Source organism: Typopeltis vanoorti, chromosome 22 (assembly GCF_054136105.1).
Source record: "Typopeltis vanoorti isolate ZY-2024b chromosome 22, IOZ_Tvanoo_1.0, whole genome shotgun sequence".
NCBI lineage: Eukaryota > Metazoa > Arthropoda > Arachnida > Uropygi > Thelyphonidae > Typopeltis > Typopeltis vanoorti.
The window spans coordinates 200,775-223,338 of NC_143570.1; the positions used below are offsets into that span (position 1 = coordinate 200,775).

A 22,564-nucleotide genomic window follows, 5' to 3' on the forward strand; every position below is an offset into this window, starting at 1 on the left:
AAACAAAAAGGTAGCGAGAGTGCGATGGTGAAAGCAAACACTGTTGTGGGGTCAAGAGGACTGGAAAAAGGTACTCTTTAGCGATGAAAGTATGTTTTGTGTGTCCCGTGGTCATCAAGAGATACGTGTTTGGTGTCTTAAGCAAGAAGCATCGGATAAAGAATGCATGAAACGTTCGGCGAAATTTGCAACCTCTGTCACGGTATCGGCTTGTTGACCGCAGAGGGTCCAGGTCGGCGTGTGTTGTGTACGAAAGTCAATTCCAAAGTGTATACCAAGAAATCTTGAGCACTTTTTGTTATCAGCATCGGAAGATTAATGTGGTGGTGATTTCCTTTTTCAGCAAGATTCAGCTTTTCAAGACCACTACTAGATGGCTCAAAGAAAGGCAAGCCAATCTAATTCCTTGGCCGGCAATTTTTAATTTTTGCGCATTTATTTTCGTATTATTCTAATATTTGAACCACGTTAAAAATTATTCTAATTTTGCGAATGTCTTCAAATAACAGTTTTCCTATAATTTATATTACATTTTTTTATGTATTTACATTGTTATATAATCTACAAAGTACGCAGATTTAGGTGATGTTAATTCACGTTTGATAATAATTATTTTCTATGCAATAAATTGGAATTGCAAATCATTCAACAACTTTCCTTTGATTATGCTATTTTTTTTTATTCGGAGGTGTAGTAGCTAGGAAAAGGTAGCACTAAGATTTCCCATGCGTCAAAAGACAGATAAAATAATAATAAAAAAAAAAACAGCAACTCATGTTTGGTAGTTTATCTAAAATGTAAACGACATCACAAATACTCATTTCACAGAGTTTATCAGAGCCTCCGTTTTGCTGTACAGATTTATCTTATTCTACTATTATTTAATTCTTAATCTTGATCTGTTTCTAGTCATGAAATGTTTCAGCAGTTTAAGCATTCATTCACGAAGACGAATTAATGAGTTATCGATTGTTGGAACGTACAAAGAATTTGATCTTTCCACCCTACAGATCTACGTTCTGAGGACCTTGCTAAAACTTCTAAATATTCTCCCCAGTTCCATCCTGAGCAAGTTTGTCTCATGCCGTATTATTTTTTTTTCCCTGAAGTCCTATGAGATATTTATTGTTAAGGTGGATTCTTTATGATAAGAGAATGTTTGAGACAGTGCAAAATAAGAAAGCTCATAGGTAGTTTCTGTCACGGAAATATGCATTTCCGGCACATTAATTTCTAATTAAATTCTTTGGACAAGAACTGGTCAGTTTCCCAGACGCATAAAGGCGACACGAAAAGACTTCAGTGCTGGATTTGCAGTAATGTATCAGAATGAAACTTAAAAAAAAAAAAAACTGAAACCAGAGCACGTCATATCAGCAATCCAATTATCTCTTCTTTAGGAAAAAAAAACACCTGAAAAAACTTTCAAGAGAGCAGTTCTTGTCTCTACTGCAAAATTGAATGTAATTAATCTTATTAATATGATTAACACGAAATTCTTAAATAACTCCGTTGGAAGAGAATTTCAACTCTGTGCGATACATTAGAAAGGGATTATGCATTAGAAACTTCTTTTTTACTTCAAAATGATGTTCATGGTCTTACTGAATAATTTTTCATTTCTCTTTTTTACATCGATTTCATGTCGGTTCTTTATGTAAAGAAAGAAGGATGTTATTTTAGTAAATGCAAATTGTCTGAGCTACTATTTTCTGAATTGTCTGAATTATATGCAAGCAGTATAACTAATATTAGAGATAGGAAAATCAAATAATTCTCAGCTCAACAAATTGTAAACTCAAAATGAGATAACGTGATGGTGACTAAAAAATATCTAGAGAAATTTTGTCGATAATCAGAATAATGATTTTCTTGATGATTATGATAGTGATATGCCTTTTTTTGCAAATACGTATATTGAAACATTCGATACACGCTACGATTTCAGCTTACGCTATATACAATTAAATGTAAGGAATGTCAAGAAGCGAAAAGTGTGCTTCTGAGGAAGCCAAGTCGGCGCAATGCGTTGCAAAAAAAAAAAAAAAAAAAAAAAAACGAGGAAAAAATAGAAAATTAGACATTTCAGGATTACATTTTTATCCATTTTCTTTCATGTGATATATTTCAAAAGCTAAACACATAATCGCACTGTCGGTCACCTCCATTCTGTTCTAATGAGCGAGAGAGCCTCTTCCGAGGCTGTAAAGTTTGTAATTCCAGTTTCCAAATTTGGGAGAATAGCAATTATAAACCAAGGCGCTTCGCTGTTTACTTTCTCGCACATTTATCCATCCTTTGTAAATTAACAGCTAAGGGGAGAGGTAAAGTGTTATTATTAGAGGATTGCAATTATTGTGTCATCTCATCTTTCCGTGATGTATTGGACCCAATGACCTGCCATTCAAGTAGCTCGGCTTCTTATAAAACTACGTTCAGTAATGATAGGGTGGTTCATCCTTGCGATATAATTTGTTCTGCCTAACAGAGAAATTACAAGTTTCCTGGGTGAGTTAAAAAAACTCCTCCACCTCTGCGCAAGACCACATAATACTCGTTTTAATTCTGAAAGCCGTTCTAACTGATCTTCCTGTCATAAATGCGATTCGAATCCATGCCTTTCCAACCCAAGAGCGTCGTCACCACAGAAGTCATATGATATAAAGCGTAATGGTAATTGATGGAAGTTCTTTATCAGTTTAAAGAAACATTTTATAATAAACATCCTAAATATATATAAGAAATAATTAACTTTTTGTTATTTATAATTACATAATGCAATATTTCATATGTTTATTCATTTTTATTTTCATTTTGTTGATTTAGAGAATCTGCAAATATTCTTTCTTTTCGTTTCTTTTCTTTTTCTGTATACGGCAAAATAAAAACCGTAACAGAACCCTAACAGGTTTACGTTTTAGCCGAGTAAAAAATATAATGTCTAATACTTAAACTTGCTAAATTGAAAGAATGCTGGTAATAAATACTTCGCGATTGACAGAATAATTTTGACAAAACCTCTTCGGCATCTAAGACTACGAAATGCAAAATAGTAATTAAAATGTGCGAATAAACCTTTCTAAAATGTTGTACTTTCTATCTTTGGTAACGAAAAATCCTTATTTCCTTTGCTTGTCGGAAGCTAAACACCTAAGAATTAGTGAGTATTTAAGGGAGTTTACATCATAATGCTCTCTTTTAAATTTTTTACCTAAATCCTTTTAAAATCCCTGTTTTGTGTGCTTTGTGCATGTGCATGTTGACACACACACACACACACACACACAAAATAAATAAAACTCGGTTATTTTAATAGCCCAACAATCACAGATGAAACATTTGCTTCTGTACAGTTTCATTCAAAGTACCGCCTGATGGGGGGATATGTATTACCGTCTTTTTTTTTGGGGGGGGGGATATTCTCTCTCTCGCTCTCAGTTTATTGTAACGCTGATGCCATTAAAAGCACATTGCTGTTCTTCTTCCGTGAATAGAGGGGACACTTCTATTCGCATCCACTACATGCCACTTAATCACGAAAAAAGAAAAAAACAGATGCCAACATTTCTTCGTTGCTTTCGGTTACTAAAGAGAAATCATACAAGACAAGCACAAAGCCGCTTATTGTTGCACTCATAATGAGGTCACTTCATTTACCATTATTTTGACATAAGGCAAAACCGAGAAAATAGAATAAAGAATGTGCATTTGGTAAAAGAGATCGATTGGCTCATCTTACGTTCGTTCATATACGATCTTACTGATCCCATCATACAAAACCACTTGCGCTTATATTGTCGTTGCGTAACCACCAGATCTATTCCGCGTGCTGCCAGCTAGTTCCATGGCCTTGGCCGAATCTTCTGAACGAAAGAGAATAGCGGAAAGCCATCTGATTCTCTGCCATCTTACAACGGGGGCGTCTCTCGGACTTTACGGCCTGTCATTTTCTTCCTATGGTGCACCTAATAGTGGAGCAAGTGAAAGTAGAATGCACGCGACGTCGATGATAAAGTTTTAATCCGGATGGCGTCCTATTAGTTACGGCGGCGTGTTTCATCAGGATATTGATCCGCTCACAACACGTCCATAACACAGCCCAAATAGCACTGGGCACATGTAAGGAGCAAAACAGGAAGCAATTATCCAAGAAGTTGCATGCTGCTTACATTTTATTTTAATCTTTGCTGAAGCTCTTCTTATCATGACTAAGCAAAACGGGGACATCTCCGCTCTACAACAACGAAACTCAACTTTCTTTTTTTTTTTTTTTTTTGAAATTAAGGAGAAGAAGGAGAATACCTTATGATATGGCGTTAAATCATTACACATGTTTTTTGTCTTCTTAATAAGCAGTGGATCAAAACTGCCATTCTGCGCATGCGTTCACAAAACGTGTTTTACATTTCAACTAAGTCGGAGCTTGAAAAGTAAAATTGAATTTTTCTTTTCCTGTTCGTTTTATATGTGGTGATCTACGACTTCGTAAATGTCTTTTTCAATTTTGTAAGTGTGATCACCCGGGGCAGAGCTGACTACTACCGGGTGCGTCCCCAGGTGGCGGATCGGGGAACAGCCTTCAGATATGGAGGCTAGCTGCGATATAAGCAGAGCATTCTGGCGAATAAGCAGCCGTGGACCAACAGCGACTGAGCTATCAGGGCGTGGGGGAGCAGAAGTGGCAACTCTGTTTCACTTAAAACCTCACAAAGCCCAATGACAACTCGGTGACATGGCGAGTAGTGCCGCCATTAAATAAGCACCTGCTGGGGTCACTGCCCCTGACATTGGGAAGCAGCATTGTCAGTACTGACACACGGTTGAAGCCAAATGATGACGGAAAAGCTTGTGATCAGAGATTTGCAGATGGCAATATGATTATATTGTGTACGTCTGTAATACTGCAGAGCAGAAAGCAAACGGAGAAACTACTGCTCTACCTTATCTCCAGAACAACCACCATGGCGAGCAAACCCTCACAATTGGCCCCAAGTTCCCGGCGTCCCTTAAATGGGACAGGGGTGCGAAGAATCTCCGGGCTCAAAATGGTGTCCACTTTTAAAATTGCAACTTGGAATGTCAGAACTCTGTATGAAGCTGGCAAATTAAGAAATGCCACAAGAGAAATGAAGAGGCTGGGCATCCGGATTTTGGGAATTTGCGAGACAAGATGGCCAGGATCTGGAAAGTGTCAACAAGATAATACAACAATGTATTACTCTGGGAATAATGAGAACAAACATCGACATGGTGTAGCTGTAATAGTAGATGAAGAAATCAATAAATCAGTAATAAATTGGATTCCATTTTCTGAAAGGATAATGCTGTTACAACTTAAGGGGAAACCCCGTTAACATAAATATCATCCAAGCTTATGCACCCACATCTGACAAAAGTGAAGAAGATGTTGAAGAGTTTTATGAACACCTAAAAGAAATTAAAAACCTAACAAAGAAACATGATATAAACATAGTGATGGGCGACTTCAATGTAAAAGTGGGAAGAGGGGGTGATGGAGAAATTGTTGGCGAACATGGCTTAGTCACCAGAAACAACAGAGGAGATCGCCTAGTCCAGTTCTGTCAGGAAGATCTAACAATAGCAAATACTTGGTTTAAACTTCCACCCAGAAGACTGTACACTTGGAAATCGCCTCAAGATAACCAACATAACATTGTCAGAAATCAAATTGATTATATACTGATAAAGAAAAGATTCCACAGTAGTATAAAGAGTGCAAAGACTTATCCTGGAGCAAATATCTCATCAGACCACAATCCCATAGTTGCAGAAGTACGTCTTAGATTAAAATCAGCTAAAAAATCACAAAAGAAGAAAAAGAAAATTGATGTAGAAAAACTGAAAGACCCGAACATAAATAAAAATGCCAAGACACAGCTTAACCTGCGATTACAACAGATTAACATAGAAGAAAATAAAAGTGTGGAATCTCTTTAGAATAGCTTAAAGAATGCCATCGTAACAACAAGTATTGAAGAAGTAGGTTATGTGAATAATATAAAACAACAGGAATGGATGACAGATGAGATTCTTTCTCTTACTGATACAAGAAGAATGTACAAAAACAAAGACCTTGCCAGGTATACAGAAACACATAACATCATCAAGAAAAAAATAAAAGAAGCCAAGGAAAATTGGATGAAAAATTTATGTACTGAAATTGAACTACTTCAGAAGAAACATGATAATTTCAATTTGTATAAGAAAATCAACGAAATGTCTGGAAAACTGAGGAAAAAGCAAATAGTGTCTCTAAGAGACGAAAATGGAAAAATAGTTCTAGAAGAACAGAATAAAGCACAGATTTGGATAAAATATGTAACAGAACTTTTCAATGATACTAGACAGAAGCCTATAAATATAAAATATAACATTCAAGGACCAGCAATCATGAAATGCGAAATAGAGAATGCTATACGAACAAACAAAACAGGAAAAGCCAGTGGATCAGATGGTGTGCAAACAGAATTTTTAAAATTAATCGAACCAGATAACATCAAACTTCTTGAAAAACTATTTAATAAAATATATGAAAGTGACGAATTTCCATCATATTGGCTCAAATCTACATTTATCACTGTCCCAAAGAAACCCAAAGTGAATTCCTGTGGTGACTTCAGACTTATTAGTCTAATGAGCCAAACATTAAAAATATTTTTGAAAGTAATTCAGAATCGCATTTATAGAAAAAGTGAAGAAACTCTAAGTGAAACATAATTCGGCTTTCAGAATGGTTTTGGTACTAGAGAGGCCCTTTTCTGTACCCAAATATTGATACAAAAATGCATAGAAAAACAGAAATCTGTCTTTATGTGTTTCATAGATTTTGAAAAAGCATTCGACAAAGTCAGACACACTAACTTAATAGAAGTCCTTCAACAAATAAGGCTAGACGAACAAGACATAAGACTAATAACAAATCTATATTGGAATCAGTCAGCTACTGTTCAATTAGACAACATTACCACCAGTGATATTAACATCAAAAGAGGAGCGAGACAAGGATGTGTGCTCTCACCACTCCTGTTCAACATATATGCAGAGGTCATCTTTAAAAAAGCATTGGAAGAATGTCCAGAGGGAATCACAATAAATGGAAAGATTGTTAACAACCTACGATATGCAGATGACACCGTGCTAATTGCAGATAATATTATGGATCTCCAAAAACTCATTGACAGAGTATAAATAGAAAGCCAAAGAATGGGAATAAATATAAACATCAACAAGACAAAATGCATGATCATCAGCAAACATCCAGCCTCATCAATGAAACTGACACTCAATGGGAAAAATATTGATCAAGTGTCAAGATATAAATATCTTGGTTGCTGGCTTAATGAACGGTGGGATCCAGAAATAGATATAAAGACAAGGATTGAAGTTGCACGGCAGTCCTTCATGAAAATGAGAACACTATTCTGCAATAAAGACGTAAACATGGAAGTCAGATGCCGAATGCTGAAATGCTACGTGTGGTCTATTCTGCTCTATGGAGTTGAAACATGGACATTGAAGGCGACAACCATCAAGAAAATCGAAGCCTTTGAGATGTGGCTATACAGAAGAATGCTAAAGATATCATGGACAGAAAAAATTACCAATGAAGATGTCTTAAAATCCATTGGCAAAGCTAAACATCTTGTACAAATAATCAAGAAACGAAAAACATCATATCTTGGACACATCATGAGAAACAGCAAATACCAACTTCTACAAACTATTTTGATAGGAAGAATTGGTGGCAAAGGAACTAGAGGAAGAAAAAGAATATCATGGTTTGACAACATCAAGACGTGGACAAGAAAGAGCAGTGCACAACTGCTCAGATTAGCACAAGAGCGCAGTTTGTTCGCCAAGATGGTCGCTGACCTTCGATAGAAGATAGCACAATAAGAAGAAGTGTGATCACTCAGTTAATTTATTACGAATGGAGTACGAAGGTGACTTTGCGGCGATGTGCAGACAGGCAGATTATAGGTTTAACTTTCCCTCACTATGCTGGTAAATACACGCATTTAAAAGCATTACTATAACGGGATTCGAACCCATAGTCTATACACCGATTAGTTTCTCTTCTATCAACTTTTAAAGTATAGACTCTTCTTGGTAGGTCTGGTTCTCCTTCTCCTTTTAATTCAAATTAAGGACTTTTGGTTAAATCCGTATTTCTGTGATTAGTCGTTTAGTCCTTTGATCATTGCTTGAGGAAATGCTGCTATATTGTACAAGTGGAATATGTGATTTTAAGTGATTTAAATCTCCGTAATTAGTCATCGCTAATGTAATGCTATCAATGTACAAAAGCAAAATAAAAAAGTGCGTGGTGCTACAATCACCAAGCGCGTTAGAAAAGCTGCAATTATTTCTTTTAAGAACCAGTGATACCAATGGTATTGGCATTGCATTACTGTACTACTAGTTTATAACAACACAAGTTGGATGAAAAACACTGACTTTTCAGTCTCTAATAGATGGAAGGGTATTTTTTTCAGAAACTCCAGCCAAAACAAAATAAAAGCTAATCTGTTTAGCTGAAGAGACACGATGTTAACTACCTCGTTGTTAGCCTAATCAACTAACTTTCAGTAGTTTAATTCCGAACATTTTCTTCGTCGCTGCCAGAACTGTCAAACTAATGAAAATCCCAATAAAACTTCCATGCTGCGAGAAGTCAGCGGCTTCTGCTAAATGGTCATAATAAAATAAGAGAAAAGCACTGTATAAACCTTCCTTAGCTACTTCTTTTCATAAACTTCGCCTTGTTTGATTCATTCTCTTAATTGAAGTGTGACATTTTAAGAAAAGAACTATATAATTAAATGCATCCAATAATTAGCTTCATAATTAATACAAACTTCGATGCTGGTCGAGGGTTTGTGGAGCGAGAAGAGATAGCCGAACCGTAAAACACGCCCTTCCTTCCACCAGTTTGAAAAAAAAATATTAAAAAAAAATAATAATAATAAAGATGTATTTTAAGAGCCAAAGTCACGGAGACGTTTTATTCAACACAATAAAATAGTCAGCAGACGTGTTGCAAGCGAATAAAGGCTCGTTTTTTTTTTTCTTGAGATCCGAAATTTGCTTGTTCTCGAGTTCCATAATTAAAGAAATATTCTACCAAAATGCAAATTCAATTCCCGTAATGATGATTAACTTTTGTTTGAAATTTGAGATTTAACGATACCCTTTTTAAAATTATCTTTTCGGTTTTTCACACTTTCTCTTATTCCTGAGAAGTAAAGAACATGCAGGCAAACTAATAAGAGGATTGACTTAATATTAAAAAAAAAAACTATCAACGTATATAAAGAAATACATTTCATTTCATATTATTAAGATAAACAAAATGGTCATCATTCTATTCATCTTGAAAAAAAAAATGAAGAATTTATTTTATTTATTTATTTTTCCGCTGAATGAATTTACAGCGTCGCCTGGTTGCGGAAAGTCTTGGATTCGTATAACATTGACGACAACGGGAATATTATAGACTTTATTTTTCAAGCAAAGGCAACTCGGCATTCGGCTTACGCTAAAGTAAAAGGATCCCCTTTACCAAACCAAAGCAAGTCATGGAAATAACTTCTCTTATCAAAACTGAGGTGTATGACTTGAGGCTCAACGAAGCAGGGATTTTTTATTCTCCTGAAAGTCATTACTTCTTGTAGAAGAAGCCACTTAAACGGGCGGAGGGAGATAAACACTATTTTTTTCTTTTCTTTTTTTTTTGTGGAGAGAGAGAGAGAGAGAGAGAGAACAAATAATGAGAAAGAAAATAGAAGGCTCTAGCCGTAAAGCAATTTTAATCCGCCCCCATTATTCAACTCATAAAGAGCTCGCTGTTGATTCATTCTCATCTGATTTCACTAATTTTCCGAAACTTGGAAAATGATTGTTATCCTTAGAGATTTATTAAGTCTGCAAAGGCTTTGCGGTACGAAATTCAACGACGGCTGTTCTCTCTCTCTCTCTCTCTCTCTCTCTCTCTCTCTCTCTCTCTCTCTCTCTCTCTCTCTCTCTCTCTCTTTCTCTCTCTCTCTTACTATATCAGCCAATTTTCAAGCACGACCTTTCTTTCCTTCATAAAGTCTTTCTTTTGATGGTATTCAATTTCAGAAGGCCTTAGCTGTCATTAGCACACTCGCTTGCTCACCCCCTACGAGTAATTAATCATTTTATCCTTTTTATTTTATCCTGCTTCGCGAAATTACAGATATTACCGATCATCCGAGAGATATTTCACTTCATCCCTGTGGGGTCATTCTTATTCTAAAGGGGCCGTTCAGTTTCCAAAATGTATAACTCCAGGAATTAAACCACCTACTATTTATTTTTTTGTACTAACCTTTGTTTTTCATTTATATTTTCTAATCCACAAAGAGAGAGAGTGAAAGAGAGAGAACCCTCTTGTCGGAATGAGGCCATACAAGTTCACTTTGCTTCCGCATTTAGAAACAATCTCTGTTTATTTCTAACTGTCCCAAGAAGAAAAGAATGGTCCCATTTCAATCTGAGATCTTCCGGATAACGCACGCTATCTTGAAAATTCGAGAGTCTCTTTGCACTTTCTCCTTAGGTATCATTGCATGCATTCTTCAAGATTCGCAGTTCTCAAATAGTCAGCCTCCTCGAGAGTTTAGTAATAAAAAAACGAATGCACATAATGCTAACGCAATAACTTTCATACTTTATTGGCGCCTTTAATATGGCGCCTATTCATCATTAAAATTTCACATCTTTCTCTCGCCGTATTCTTTCGTTGGGTTTGCCCCAATAAAAAGAAAAGGAAATTTCAAGTTATGCGTGGAATGCGCGTTTAATAAAGCCTTTGCAGCGTCCTCTCTTAACTCTTCTCATAATTCAACGCGAAACACATACCCAACGCTCCTTCTGAGAATACGTAATATCCATCGGTAATCATTTGTTGGACGAAATAAAAAAAAAAAATTCTTCAATTATAATGGACCTCATCTCTTTGCTATCATATCCTATCTAATGCCCGTTCGTCGCTATGGCAACAATGATGTGTAAGTGTAAATTGGCAAGAAAGCAAGTGTTGGAATAATTCCAAAGGAAGATGTCACTTAATGTGATCTTCACTTTATTAACCCGTTTCAAGTATATTAACACACACACACACACACACACACACACACACACACACACACACACACGAAGGATCGTGTTGTATTTATCTCGGTTTTCATTACATTTGATATTGTTGAATGTGGCCAGTTTGCTTCTCAGCCTTTTAAGAGTTTAAGCAATGTTTCATCCAGTGTTCAGTTTCCTCAACACGGTATCTTCCTTCAACATCTATTTTTAATCGATTGTAATTAATTTCGACTTCATTCTCTATAGAACACCAGTAGCTACAATAATGGGAATTGATTGCACGCATTTAAAATTATCTGAAAAATAACAGACGCGTAATTCTTCATAAGTGCTTTTTGAAAATTCGCAAAAGAAGTGACTGATAAGCCTTTGAACATAACGTAGACTCGCTTGTGATTGGTTGAGCTAGAAAAAAAAAACGAACTGCTATGATCTTGAAAGCTTAATGTAACAATAGCACGTTTAAATTTGTTAAAGAGTTACTGATTACTCATCTCCTGAAACTAGTTTACTTCCCCCCCCCCCTTCATTTAGGTCTGGTATTTGTGTTCACGTTTAGCATTAATTCTGCCTAGCCTTAAACAAAACCCAGTTTAGGGACATGTGATCAATCATGGTTTGCTTCGGTTTTTATAGAGAAGCACATGCTGTATGCCACTAGCAAGCAGTTGCCAACCGCATGCACGGAGAAGCGAGAGAATTAAAGAGATAGCACCATATCTCCCCGTTCTTAGAAATGATGATGAGTGGCAAAAAAAAAAAAAGTTTGATATTACGCATTAATGAAATGAATTACCATTAAGAGACTTGCTTTTTAGCAAAAGATGCAGTCTAAAATGCCGCAGATAGTTAAAAACTATCTCTGTACACAGACTATAGTAGGACACCTACTGTTATCAATTGCACGGTTAATTATAACATACTTTTTCTTTGGCATCACTAAATATAGCGTCTCTTTAACAGCTAGGTCGCTATCGGTGGAATATGATTATGATTATCTGTTGGTCGTTTTTATGTGTGTTAATTGAATCCCTGATTATTTTCAACATATTTTGCTCCCGATTAATCTTCATTGCATCAAAAATATTCTTCTTTTCATAATGGCCCTTTGTAAGTTTTCTTCTTAAATCCTCAGAAATAATCGTTATTCTCAGTGTTCTTGCAATAGTCTTCCATTGAATGGGAATTTTGTTATCATAAGCCACTTGCGAATGACCTAGGATACGGGAATACTGCGTTAAATGATCTCCCGCAATGTTTTTATTACACTAAATATTAGTTACTGAATGCCCGACTTTATAGTGGCTGATCTGTCCTTCGTCCTATGTCACCACCTAATCCTATCCAAATATTTAATACGCGATGACGAAATTTTGTTCGTCCATTTCCAGAGATTTACTAAGCCGATGTTACACTTTTTTTTCTCCAAAAGTTTTTATTCTAAAGTTACAGTTTAATGAAATGCATTTTTTTCCTATGAAGGTCAGTTTTATAACCCTTATCCGATATTCCTCGCTATTCGCCACGATGGTTTGTTTCACTCTTCTTTTCTTTCTGCTTCGCTTTTCTTAATATGCACGTGCATGGAAACCGAAATTTCGATGTGTGATAGCAAAAGAGTGGCTTTTGGTTTGCCAACGTTTAGCACAGTAAGCGAAAGATACTGAGGAAGTTTATTATAGTATATTTTAGAGATATAAACTTAAATTAATACCGTCCATGTAGCATTGGATTACATCTCATGTAAATACATGTGTAGCTAATTATTATTATTATTATGTAAGGTGCCTCCATGGAGTCAAAAGACTCATCGCGGGAGACCCGACTTTGACACACTAACCATTATTTACACAATACCTGTCATACCTCTCCTTAAATTCATTCACAGACGAAGTATTCACAACCACCTCTGGCAACGCATTCCACCCATTCACAACCCTCCAAATAAAAAATCTAGTCCTAACACCCTTGTTAACCACACTCTTACATAATCTCCAGAGATGGCCACTCGTTCTCTCCCTTCCTGCATTGGTCTTAAAAAAGTCATCAGTATCAGTCCTATAAAATTAACAATTTATATGCTTCTAATCATATCTCCTCTCCTACGTCTATCAGTCAGTTTTTGGAGCCCACAATCTTCAATCTATCCTCGGGAACATCCCACAGATCTATCCACCATTTCTTCATCACCAATAAATCCAGGTGACCAGATCTGTGCGCAATAGTCCAAATGTGGTCTTATTAATGCCTTATAAAGTGATAACTTCCTTATCCCTGCTTGTCAGTGTGTTCTTCAACAACCATGTAATTTGATGTGATGTTTTGGCAATCTTTGCAATATGCCCTTTAAACTTGAGTTCTCTGTCCCCAATAACCCCCAAGTTTCTTGCAGTTCAGTTCCATTAATATAGTAACCAGCATGTGATCTCATCCTCCCGAAGTGCATCACCTTGCACTTAGCCAGGATGGCTTAAATAGCTACCTATTTAAGCCATCCTGCAAGATATCTACATCATCTGAATTGACTATCGCTCTTCCCACTTTTGAATAATCAGCAAACAAGTGGATATTTTCTTTCAAAGTATTCCCAATATCATTGATGTACAAATTAAACAATTGAGCACTGAGCCCTGAGGTACACCACTACTCACCTTCCTTCTCCTGGACTCAGCTCCTCCATAAACCACTCTTTGATAACTATCTATCAGCCACCCTTTAATGCAAATCACCAGCTTCGGATCCATACCCATTTTCTCTAATTTATGCAACAGAGTTCGGTATGGAATCCTGTCAAATGCCTTTCCAAAGTCCAGCAGTATCATCACTGAGTAAGGATTTCCTTTATCCAACTCCATCTCTGTTACTTTATTATAGAAAGTAAGCAAGTTACTGAGGCAAGACCTACCTTTCACAAAACCATGTTGTCCCTTATAAAGTATCATACTGCTGTCCACCCAGCCCTGAATTCTAATTTTTACCAATTTCTCCAAAACTGTACTCACCACTCCAGATATATTGATTGGTCTATAATTTGCAACCTCAGTCTTGGAGCCTCCCTTGTGCAGTGGAATTATTTTCCCCTCTTTCCACTCTATTGGTACTTTACCAGAACTGAGGCTTAAATTAAACAGCCTGGTTAAAGGAGGTGCTAATTCTCTTGCACATTCTCGTACCACATGGGCCGATATGCCATCTAACCCAATGGCAGTGTTAGCATTAAGGTTCTGTAATATACTAAGCACCTCTATTTCGTCTATCTCTCATCAGTCAATGACACATTCGGCACTGTAATATCAAAACCAAGATGGCACACTTTTGCAAAATGATCACTGGGTCTCAACTATTTGATTTGCTTCTGTAATTTCCCTACCATCAACACTTTTTAAAGTCATCTTTCCATGGTTATTCTTCCTTATACTTGCCACATAGCGAAAGAACTCCTTAGGATTTCTTTTATTCATCCATCTTACTCCTACTTGATTTCTCCTTCTGACTCTAGGAATGCAGTCTGATACAACTTTCCTTAAATACTCCTTGACAATCTCCCACGCACCATCGACATCTCTCCCCCTTCGAATTCTCATGCCATAGCACTGCTGAAATCTGACTTCTCAGCTTCTTAACAGAATATTCAGCACATCTTACAATCTCCCAGATCAAGACTACATGATCGCTTTTCCGAAGTGGAGATAGTGTAACTAAATTACTTACTGATATGTTCTCCGATGCTATGACCAGATCTAACACTCTCGAATCTCTCGCTCCTTCCATTACATGATGTCTCAGGTAGTTATCTCTTAGCAACTGTATAAACTCCATTTCCTTGTGACCATTCCTTCTCCCAATCTATGTTCCCAAAGTTAAAATACCCCATAATAATTACTCGACCTTCACTTATCATACTAATTTGCCAATGCATACATCTACATTCTCCCTTATACCCCTTGGATTATAACAACAACCGATTACATATGTCGCCCTGTTGATCTTGATCTCACACACCAAACAGCCTCAAATGAACTGCCTTCAACATACCTGTCACCTTGAGGCACTTCTACCTTTTTTGGCTTTAACGCTTCGTCTATCATTAGTAAAACCCCTCCCCCCATTCTGTTATCTCTGTCCTGCCTGAAAATACTGTACCCCTTACATTCAATCTTTATATCATTCTTAGTTAACCAAGTCTTACTCATTTCTATAATTTTTGACCAAGTTATACTAAGTAATGACAAAACTTCTTCACACTTATTACGAATACTTCGAGCATTAGTATACATAAACTGCGATACTTCCTTACTCCCATAATCTAACTGTGTATGAATTAGCCCACTCTGTATGCTGTTAATTTTCTGCGAACAATTAATCCCAAATTCACAGCGATTAATGACCTTAGTGCTATTTACAGCTGACTCTATCACCTGCCTCCCTAGGAAACCCTATTTCCCTGTTTTTGACCATTTACTCTATCTTTTATCAATAAATGTTATAAATGCAAAGCGCCCAATCCATTTAAGTGCAAACCATCGCTCTTAAAATACTCCTTCCTTTTATCAAAACTCATCCCAGACATTCATAAAATGAATATTCAGTTTCATTTCATTGCAGAAGCTTTTACACAATCTTGACATCATTCCATTTACTCTAATTGCTCTTCTGTTTAATTCATCACTATCAAATCTTGGTAGCACACTCATGATCTTTCCACTCTCGCTCTTTGCATTCATTGCTATCGTTAAATTCTTCAAATCCTGTCTCACAGAAACTCTTTCGCTACCCAGATCATTCGTCTCTATAACTGCAATAACCTCACTCGCTCTATCTTTCTGCAATTTCACAGTCTCAGTTATATCCTTAATCTTTGACCCTGGATAACACGCTTTAATTATTCTACCATCCTTCACACCCTTAATTATAGAATCCCCATACAGCGCAATATCTTTTCTGCTCCTTTTTAACTTCCTTTACCCCCACTAATGCTTGTTTTTGTCCCTGATCTTCTCCCACATTCTTTTGTATCGCTCAGCAATCTCTGTGTATGTATTTCTGCACTATTTATTCCATGCACACACACTCACTTAATCCGTTACTAAATAATCTGTCATTCTCATTCCATGTCATTCTTAATCCTCCATACTTTCTATTTCATAAAAAAAACATTAGCACATATTGGAATGCTGCAAGATAGACTATACAATTTGGTCAATTGAAAATTATAAAATATATTACAGTTATTTAAAAATGTCAGTTCCTTTGTCTCAGGAGAACTTGCACAACACAATTTGCTCCACATGCTTCTATCAGTTACATTGGGGTATGGCTGTATAAAAAAGGCATTTCTTATGAGATTGATGGCACCTAACTGTGAAGTCTTGATGATTACTTAAACTTGGGACATTAGACAAACCAGATTATCATCACATATTATACTAAAACTTCGTCGTTTATACAAGTCAATCAATACAAGCAAAACAGTTGAACATTAGTTGACATCAGATTCAAGAGGTGATACCATAGACACACAGGATGATAAAGATGTTGAGTAATCTGGATTGAACTCAGATGACATATCAAAACTAGAAAATAAAGGATTGATGTCATCACTACCCAAGATTTTGATTGGCAGGTGAGAATTAACTGTGGCATCAGAAACTGAAAGGGACATTACACTGGTATGTACACATTCACCTGACAGTTGACCTTCAGCAACCAGGTCAAGACAGCTTGAAAGTTGATTTATATGGACATACTCATTTGGCAAGTCGGTCTCCTTATCCTTTAATGATACCAATTCATCTATAACACTGTCACTTGAGTTGTCAAATAGAAATCAACGTTTCAAGTTGCTTAACCTCTGACGACGACCTTACATTACCTATATCAGGCGGCTTTTTGGCCATTTCACTCTTTGTAACGTTCAGATCTAAGTCCATCACAGGTCTTTTTGACGATTCCCCTTGTTGATTCTTACTTATCTGTGTTTCTTTCGTTGACTGCCGCTTTCTTTGGCCAGACACAATATGACTATGCATGTTCGGTTTTTCCATGCTTCCTGGCGATCACTACCAGAAGCACCCTGCTGTGTGCCTTCCACACAATCATAGCACTTACTAGCAACTCCCAAAAAATCTTTAATTTTTAGCAACTCCGCAGCCTTTAACAATGACGGAAGCATATCTCGTGAAATATTAATTTCTCCATGGGGCATTTATTGAACCTTAAGTCATTAAACTTCATATCACTAATTAAACATGCATTTATCGATTCGAAATATGACAGTTCCATTATGGTTATTTATAACCATCAGAGTTATAAAAATAGAGATAAAATTATTTTCAAAAGTCAAACGCCAGACCTCACGCACTGGCAATGTTTATTTAAACAGCTAGCTCCGTTGTGGGAATTAGATCCACAAGTCAGAAACGTTAACTTCTTTTTTTTGTTGTTGTTTCATCAAGAGATATGCTTGTTTGCTGCTATCTTTCAATGTTAAAAAATATTATAGGAAAGAGAACGTTTAATTTATAATCACTAATTGAAAAGATATAAATGCTGTGCATATCTTAAAACTGTAAATGTTATCTTATTTTCATCCTTGTTTAAATAATGAATTGTTTATTAACTTCTAGTGCTTCATGCGTTGCTATGCATCTCCTGTTTTGTTTTTTCTTTTCCCCAAGACGTTGTTGGGAAATGATAAGAGGCCAACTGTCTCATTGCATCGCATTCAGTTGTGTTTTGACTTGCTGGGTTACGCTTAAGAGATCCAAGTCGGATTTAGATGTTTCCGCTGACAACTACTTTCTGTTTCTTCTCTAATCTGATTACGTCTTGGCTTCAACCTTATTTTTTTTGCTCTTGTATTTTTTTTATGTTTTTTTTTTTGTGTGTGTTTGCGCGTGTGTTTCGGTGAAATAAATAATTTATTGCAAACTTGTTTACAGTATGCGGCAGTTACGTAAGTCATGTAGAGAACAGACGTTCTGTGTCTTGCGATTAATAACTCAGAACTGACCATGAAATGCTAGAGTAAGCATCGTTATATTTTTGATGAAAAATATAAGGTTTGTGTGTGCGCGCGCAATATCTTTGATGCAGTTCAGTTCTCAGAAACTCGTGTGTGACTGTGCGCATAACAGCTAGTTTGTATTGCAAGGATGCAAACTTTCTGGATGCAGCTGCTGTTTTGTTTCATAGTTGGAGATAGATACTACGTCATGTTTCTGTGAACATCGAATTGTCTGTCATCGATTGGAAGTTGTGAATAAATCATTTTTGTCCTATTCAGTATTTTCTGAATGTATGCATATAAGTTACATCATCAAGGACGAAACTGGTGGCTGCAAATTGGAAATTTTTATACAAATTTCGTTTTCTTAATTATATCCGTAAATTATTTGGAGCAAATCTTTAAGAACATCATTTTCTTTCTCTTTAAGAAAACTAAGTTTTGATCATTGCTTATACAGTATATACCGCTGATGTTTCTCATTAATATTCAAAAACAATCTGCGCATGTCTGGATTATAATTGCTTGGACTATTTTTGTCCGTTGTTGAGTATCCTCATGAAACTGTTTTTCATGTTTTTCGTCAAGGTTTAAATTTGGGGGATGGGGAGAACATTTCGCGTACAACTGCAAAAGCGATTTGTTTCTATAAGCGCTGATTTAAAAAAAAAAAAAAAAATCTCGGACCATTTAGTAATTCAAAATCTTCAAAAACTTAATAGCATATGAACTACTCGAATATGGGAAGCACTGTAAAATTAAATCATAATTTTATTCAAGATCCTTTTAGAAAGAAATTAATGTTAATAAATATGACTTTTTAACAATAACGGAAACTATAATGATAGCTGAATATCATTGTAGCCGCTTGTTCAAGGCTTATTCATTCATCAGGCAAATTACTCCAACTACAAAAAATGCATTTACCCCTAACTGATTTCCTTACTTTTCTTTGGTTGCATTTTGCAGTTCTAAAGTCGTTCTAGACCTGAAAGGGCGGCTATTATCACTTTTACATTTAAAGGACACCAAAGGATAGCACAATAGTGTTTGTCAAACTCGTACAAGACGGTGGATACATTCTGGAAGTACTGAAAGAAGTTTTACCAATGAGATAAAAACAAAAATTTCCATCACGCTACACGAATTGAGAAAAGTTTTATCCCCAGAAGGTCCGTTTAAACATATACCGCTGGCTTCCCACTTGGTATAACAACATCCGTCATCAAGCTTATCCCCACCTTCTGAAAAGATGACTTAAAAACTGGGAAATTGGGAGCTCCTCTCAATTATAAACAAACTGTAAAATGATATCAAAAGTAATTACCAACTGACTTAAAACCTCTTTGGCTAAAATAATAGGCAGGCATCAGACCTGTTGCATTCGGGGAAGATCCATCCATGAAGACTTGCAACTCATCAGGAATATAGTAAGCATTGATAAGCGTAACGTTGGAAGTATGAGTTTTTTAATAACTCTACTCTGAGATTAGTGCGTACTTTTAACTAATTACTTAGCTGCTTAAAAGCCTACGATTTCGGCCCCGGCATCACTCAGTCCATTAAGATATTATACTCTGACAGTCGCTTCTACATGCTGATCAATAAAAATTCCTGGCCTTCCCTACACAATTGTCATAGAACCCTTTCTGATTTCTGTGCAGAGTAAAAAGATTGTCCTTAGGGCAATACTTCCTAAATTTTGTTATCAAGCTATAACCTCCAAGCATCGTCCTACTTGGCTTTCCCTAAAGCCCGTGATCTGCAGTCTACCTTTTGCTATCTCTCTTGTATTCTGCGTGAACCTTCACCGCAAGAAGGGACTGATCTCCTGCTTGGAGCCTTTAAGCAGAAGGCGTGAAGTAGTCTGATCCAAGAACATGATTACTGCAATAAGAAAACGATATCCTTGACCCTTGACCTTCTCCATTTACAGTGGAATGGAAGGGATCAGGTTATGACTGAGCAAAAAAAAAAACAACGTCATTCACTTTGCCACTTCGGGAATTAGCAGAAACATCAGCTTTTTTTTCTTTTTTTTTTCTTTTTTTCTTTTTTTTTTTTTTTTGCGTGCTAGGCATGCACAAATTGGCTATTCTTTTATTTTTACCAAGAGATATTTGCTTGATTTGGTTTATTATCGCCTTAAATAAAACCTGGACCATGGAAACTGTCTGCCGAAAAGTAGAAAAATCTGTAATAATTAATATCAGATGATCTTTCATAAGAATGTTATTTTAATTTTTTAAAAAATAAGCGATGAGTTACTTCATTGTGAATTGTAATTCAATTTTAGTATTGCAGATTATTTTTGGCTACTTCCTGGTCTTATTTTTCTTTCAACCAGCTTTGTCTTAAAGTTACATTCAGTTCTAGATATTATAAGAATTTCTAGTCGACAACAAAATGTCCTTTTCTCCTCTAAAATGCGCATCGTCCAAAGTGAGATAATTACCAATGGGTTTAGGGACCCGTCGGAGAGAATTTTTTGTTTAAGTGTCCTTATAGATTATTAATACTTCTATAAACTTTTTTATGGTAGAATTTCTTATTAAAATTAATAATACTACACTTTGATCTTAGCCAAAAGGCCGAGAAGCGATAATAAAATGTTGTATATAATGAGTATCTTTTTGCTTCTACTTCGTTTTTTTTTTTTGTTTGTTTTTTTTCTCAAATTCGGAATATTTATAAGTTAGACCCGACCCGAACGCTGACTGTGTTAGAGATTAACATATGATTCAATATTCTTAGGTTACAAATACAAATATACTAAGGTTCTAATAAAAGAGGACTTATATGGTTGCCATAGAAACAACGTCACATCTGCCTCTGTCATCATACGATATTTTGTATTATAAACAGAGAAAATTATTTGATTATTTAAACGTTTCATGGTTTAAATTAATAATAATTTACACATTTCTAATGAAATAACAAACTCTGAATGCTGAAACAAGATACCAACTATGATATTCTGGACAATAGAGGAAACATCGTATCTGAACAAAAAAGAAAAGTTTTTTCTTTTAAAATGAGTGCGTATGCATGTGATCGCATAAAAAAAAAAGATTTACAGAGTTCCTTTTGCACCAACATACTTTTACCCATCGTTTCTGCGTCGGGAAAAGATTTATCGAAATCCTCTTACATCATATGCGGAAGTGTCTTCGTCGAATTTTGTTTAATGGCTTAAAAGATTAAAATGAAAAAAAAAAAAAGTATATACTTCGAAACAAACAAAAAAAAAAGTCATACATAGACACGTATGGTGTCTATATATGACTATATAGGCATCACACGACATATGTCACGATAGCTGTACTTTTTTTATTTTTAGGATTCATTTTAATCAAAAAAAAAAAGAATGGAACTTGCCGAAACAGTTTCGCTCGAAACTATAGAAATTCCATTTTTTATTTTTTTTTCCTATCCCGATTTCAGTCCATCATCATTCATATCAAACTGCTATACTGTGCGTTTTTCCAATCGCTGGTCACTTTCCAGGTTCTTCCCTGATTAAATCAGCGGAACCACTAAAGAATTTAAACGGAAAATCAATTTAAGGATAATAAAATATTAGAGAAGAATGACAGATGAAAATTTCTTGGGGTTTTTTTTTTTTTAAGTATGTTAAATTAAAATCTATTATGAAAGATCTGCTCTGTAATATCCTCCACATGTAATCGTTCCAATCAAACTAAATTATAGGAATATATTTCCCTTATACTCCTTGCCATTAATTATAAGAAATCGATAATCAGACTTTTGATACTTTATCTTTCTTCTTTTTAATATTATAAATATATTCATGTGTTGTACAATTTCATTTTTAGATTGTTGGATATTTTGCAAGCATGTGAATTATTTTAAGCAAAGTACAGTGGCGCCATCTATCGCGTGCTCCAGGAACATGGGCGGCAGTGAGTATTTATTTGCATATTTAAGCAAAGCTGTTTAATTGAACAAATATACATATTTGTATATTTAATTTATAAATAAATAAATTATTAATTTATTTGATTGATTAATATCATTTATAGAAAATGCTAATAATAACAATGTTGGTGCAATGAAAATATTCTCTTTCTTTTGCATTCCCTGACATCTACTGCACTGTTGTTGAACTCTGTAAACAACAAGCATGCGCAGTTCAGCAGCATATGATTTAACTGACAGGCGTTCCATAACAGTGAATCACTGGACGACAGCATTTTTATAATTAATTACAAACTATGTCCTGTCATTTCTGACTTAATTTCTAAATTGTATGATGTGTCATTATCCGACTCGTACTTAAAACTAATGAATAGTGTTTTATCATGAAAACATTGTCTTCCAGAGTAATTAAAAACAAAGAACTGTAAATAATACTCTAGAAATTAACTCAGAAAGATCTCGAGATGCACGTGAATT

General features: G+C 35.6%; 1 protein-coding gene and 1 pseudogene across 2 annotated transcripts in view; one reads left to right on the top strand and one right to left on the bottom strand.

Annotated features, from left to right (window-relative positions):
• LOC150094093 (calcium/calmodulin-dependent protein kinase kinase 1-like) overlaps positions 1-22,564 on the top strand; it is a 349,079-nt gene that overhangs the window by 131,768 nt on the left and 194,747 nt on the right. For both annotated transcript variants that reach the window (XM_090412062.1, XM_090412063.1), the window contains exon 3: positions 21,985-22,071. In XM_090412062.1, the coding sequence (XP_090268188.1) occupies positions 21,985-22,071 (87 nt within the window). The remainder of the gene's footprint in view (positions 1-21,984; positions 22,072-22,564) is intronic.
• Positions 20,682-20,751, bottom strand: LOC150094094 (U2 spliceosomal RNA; annotated as a pseudogene).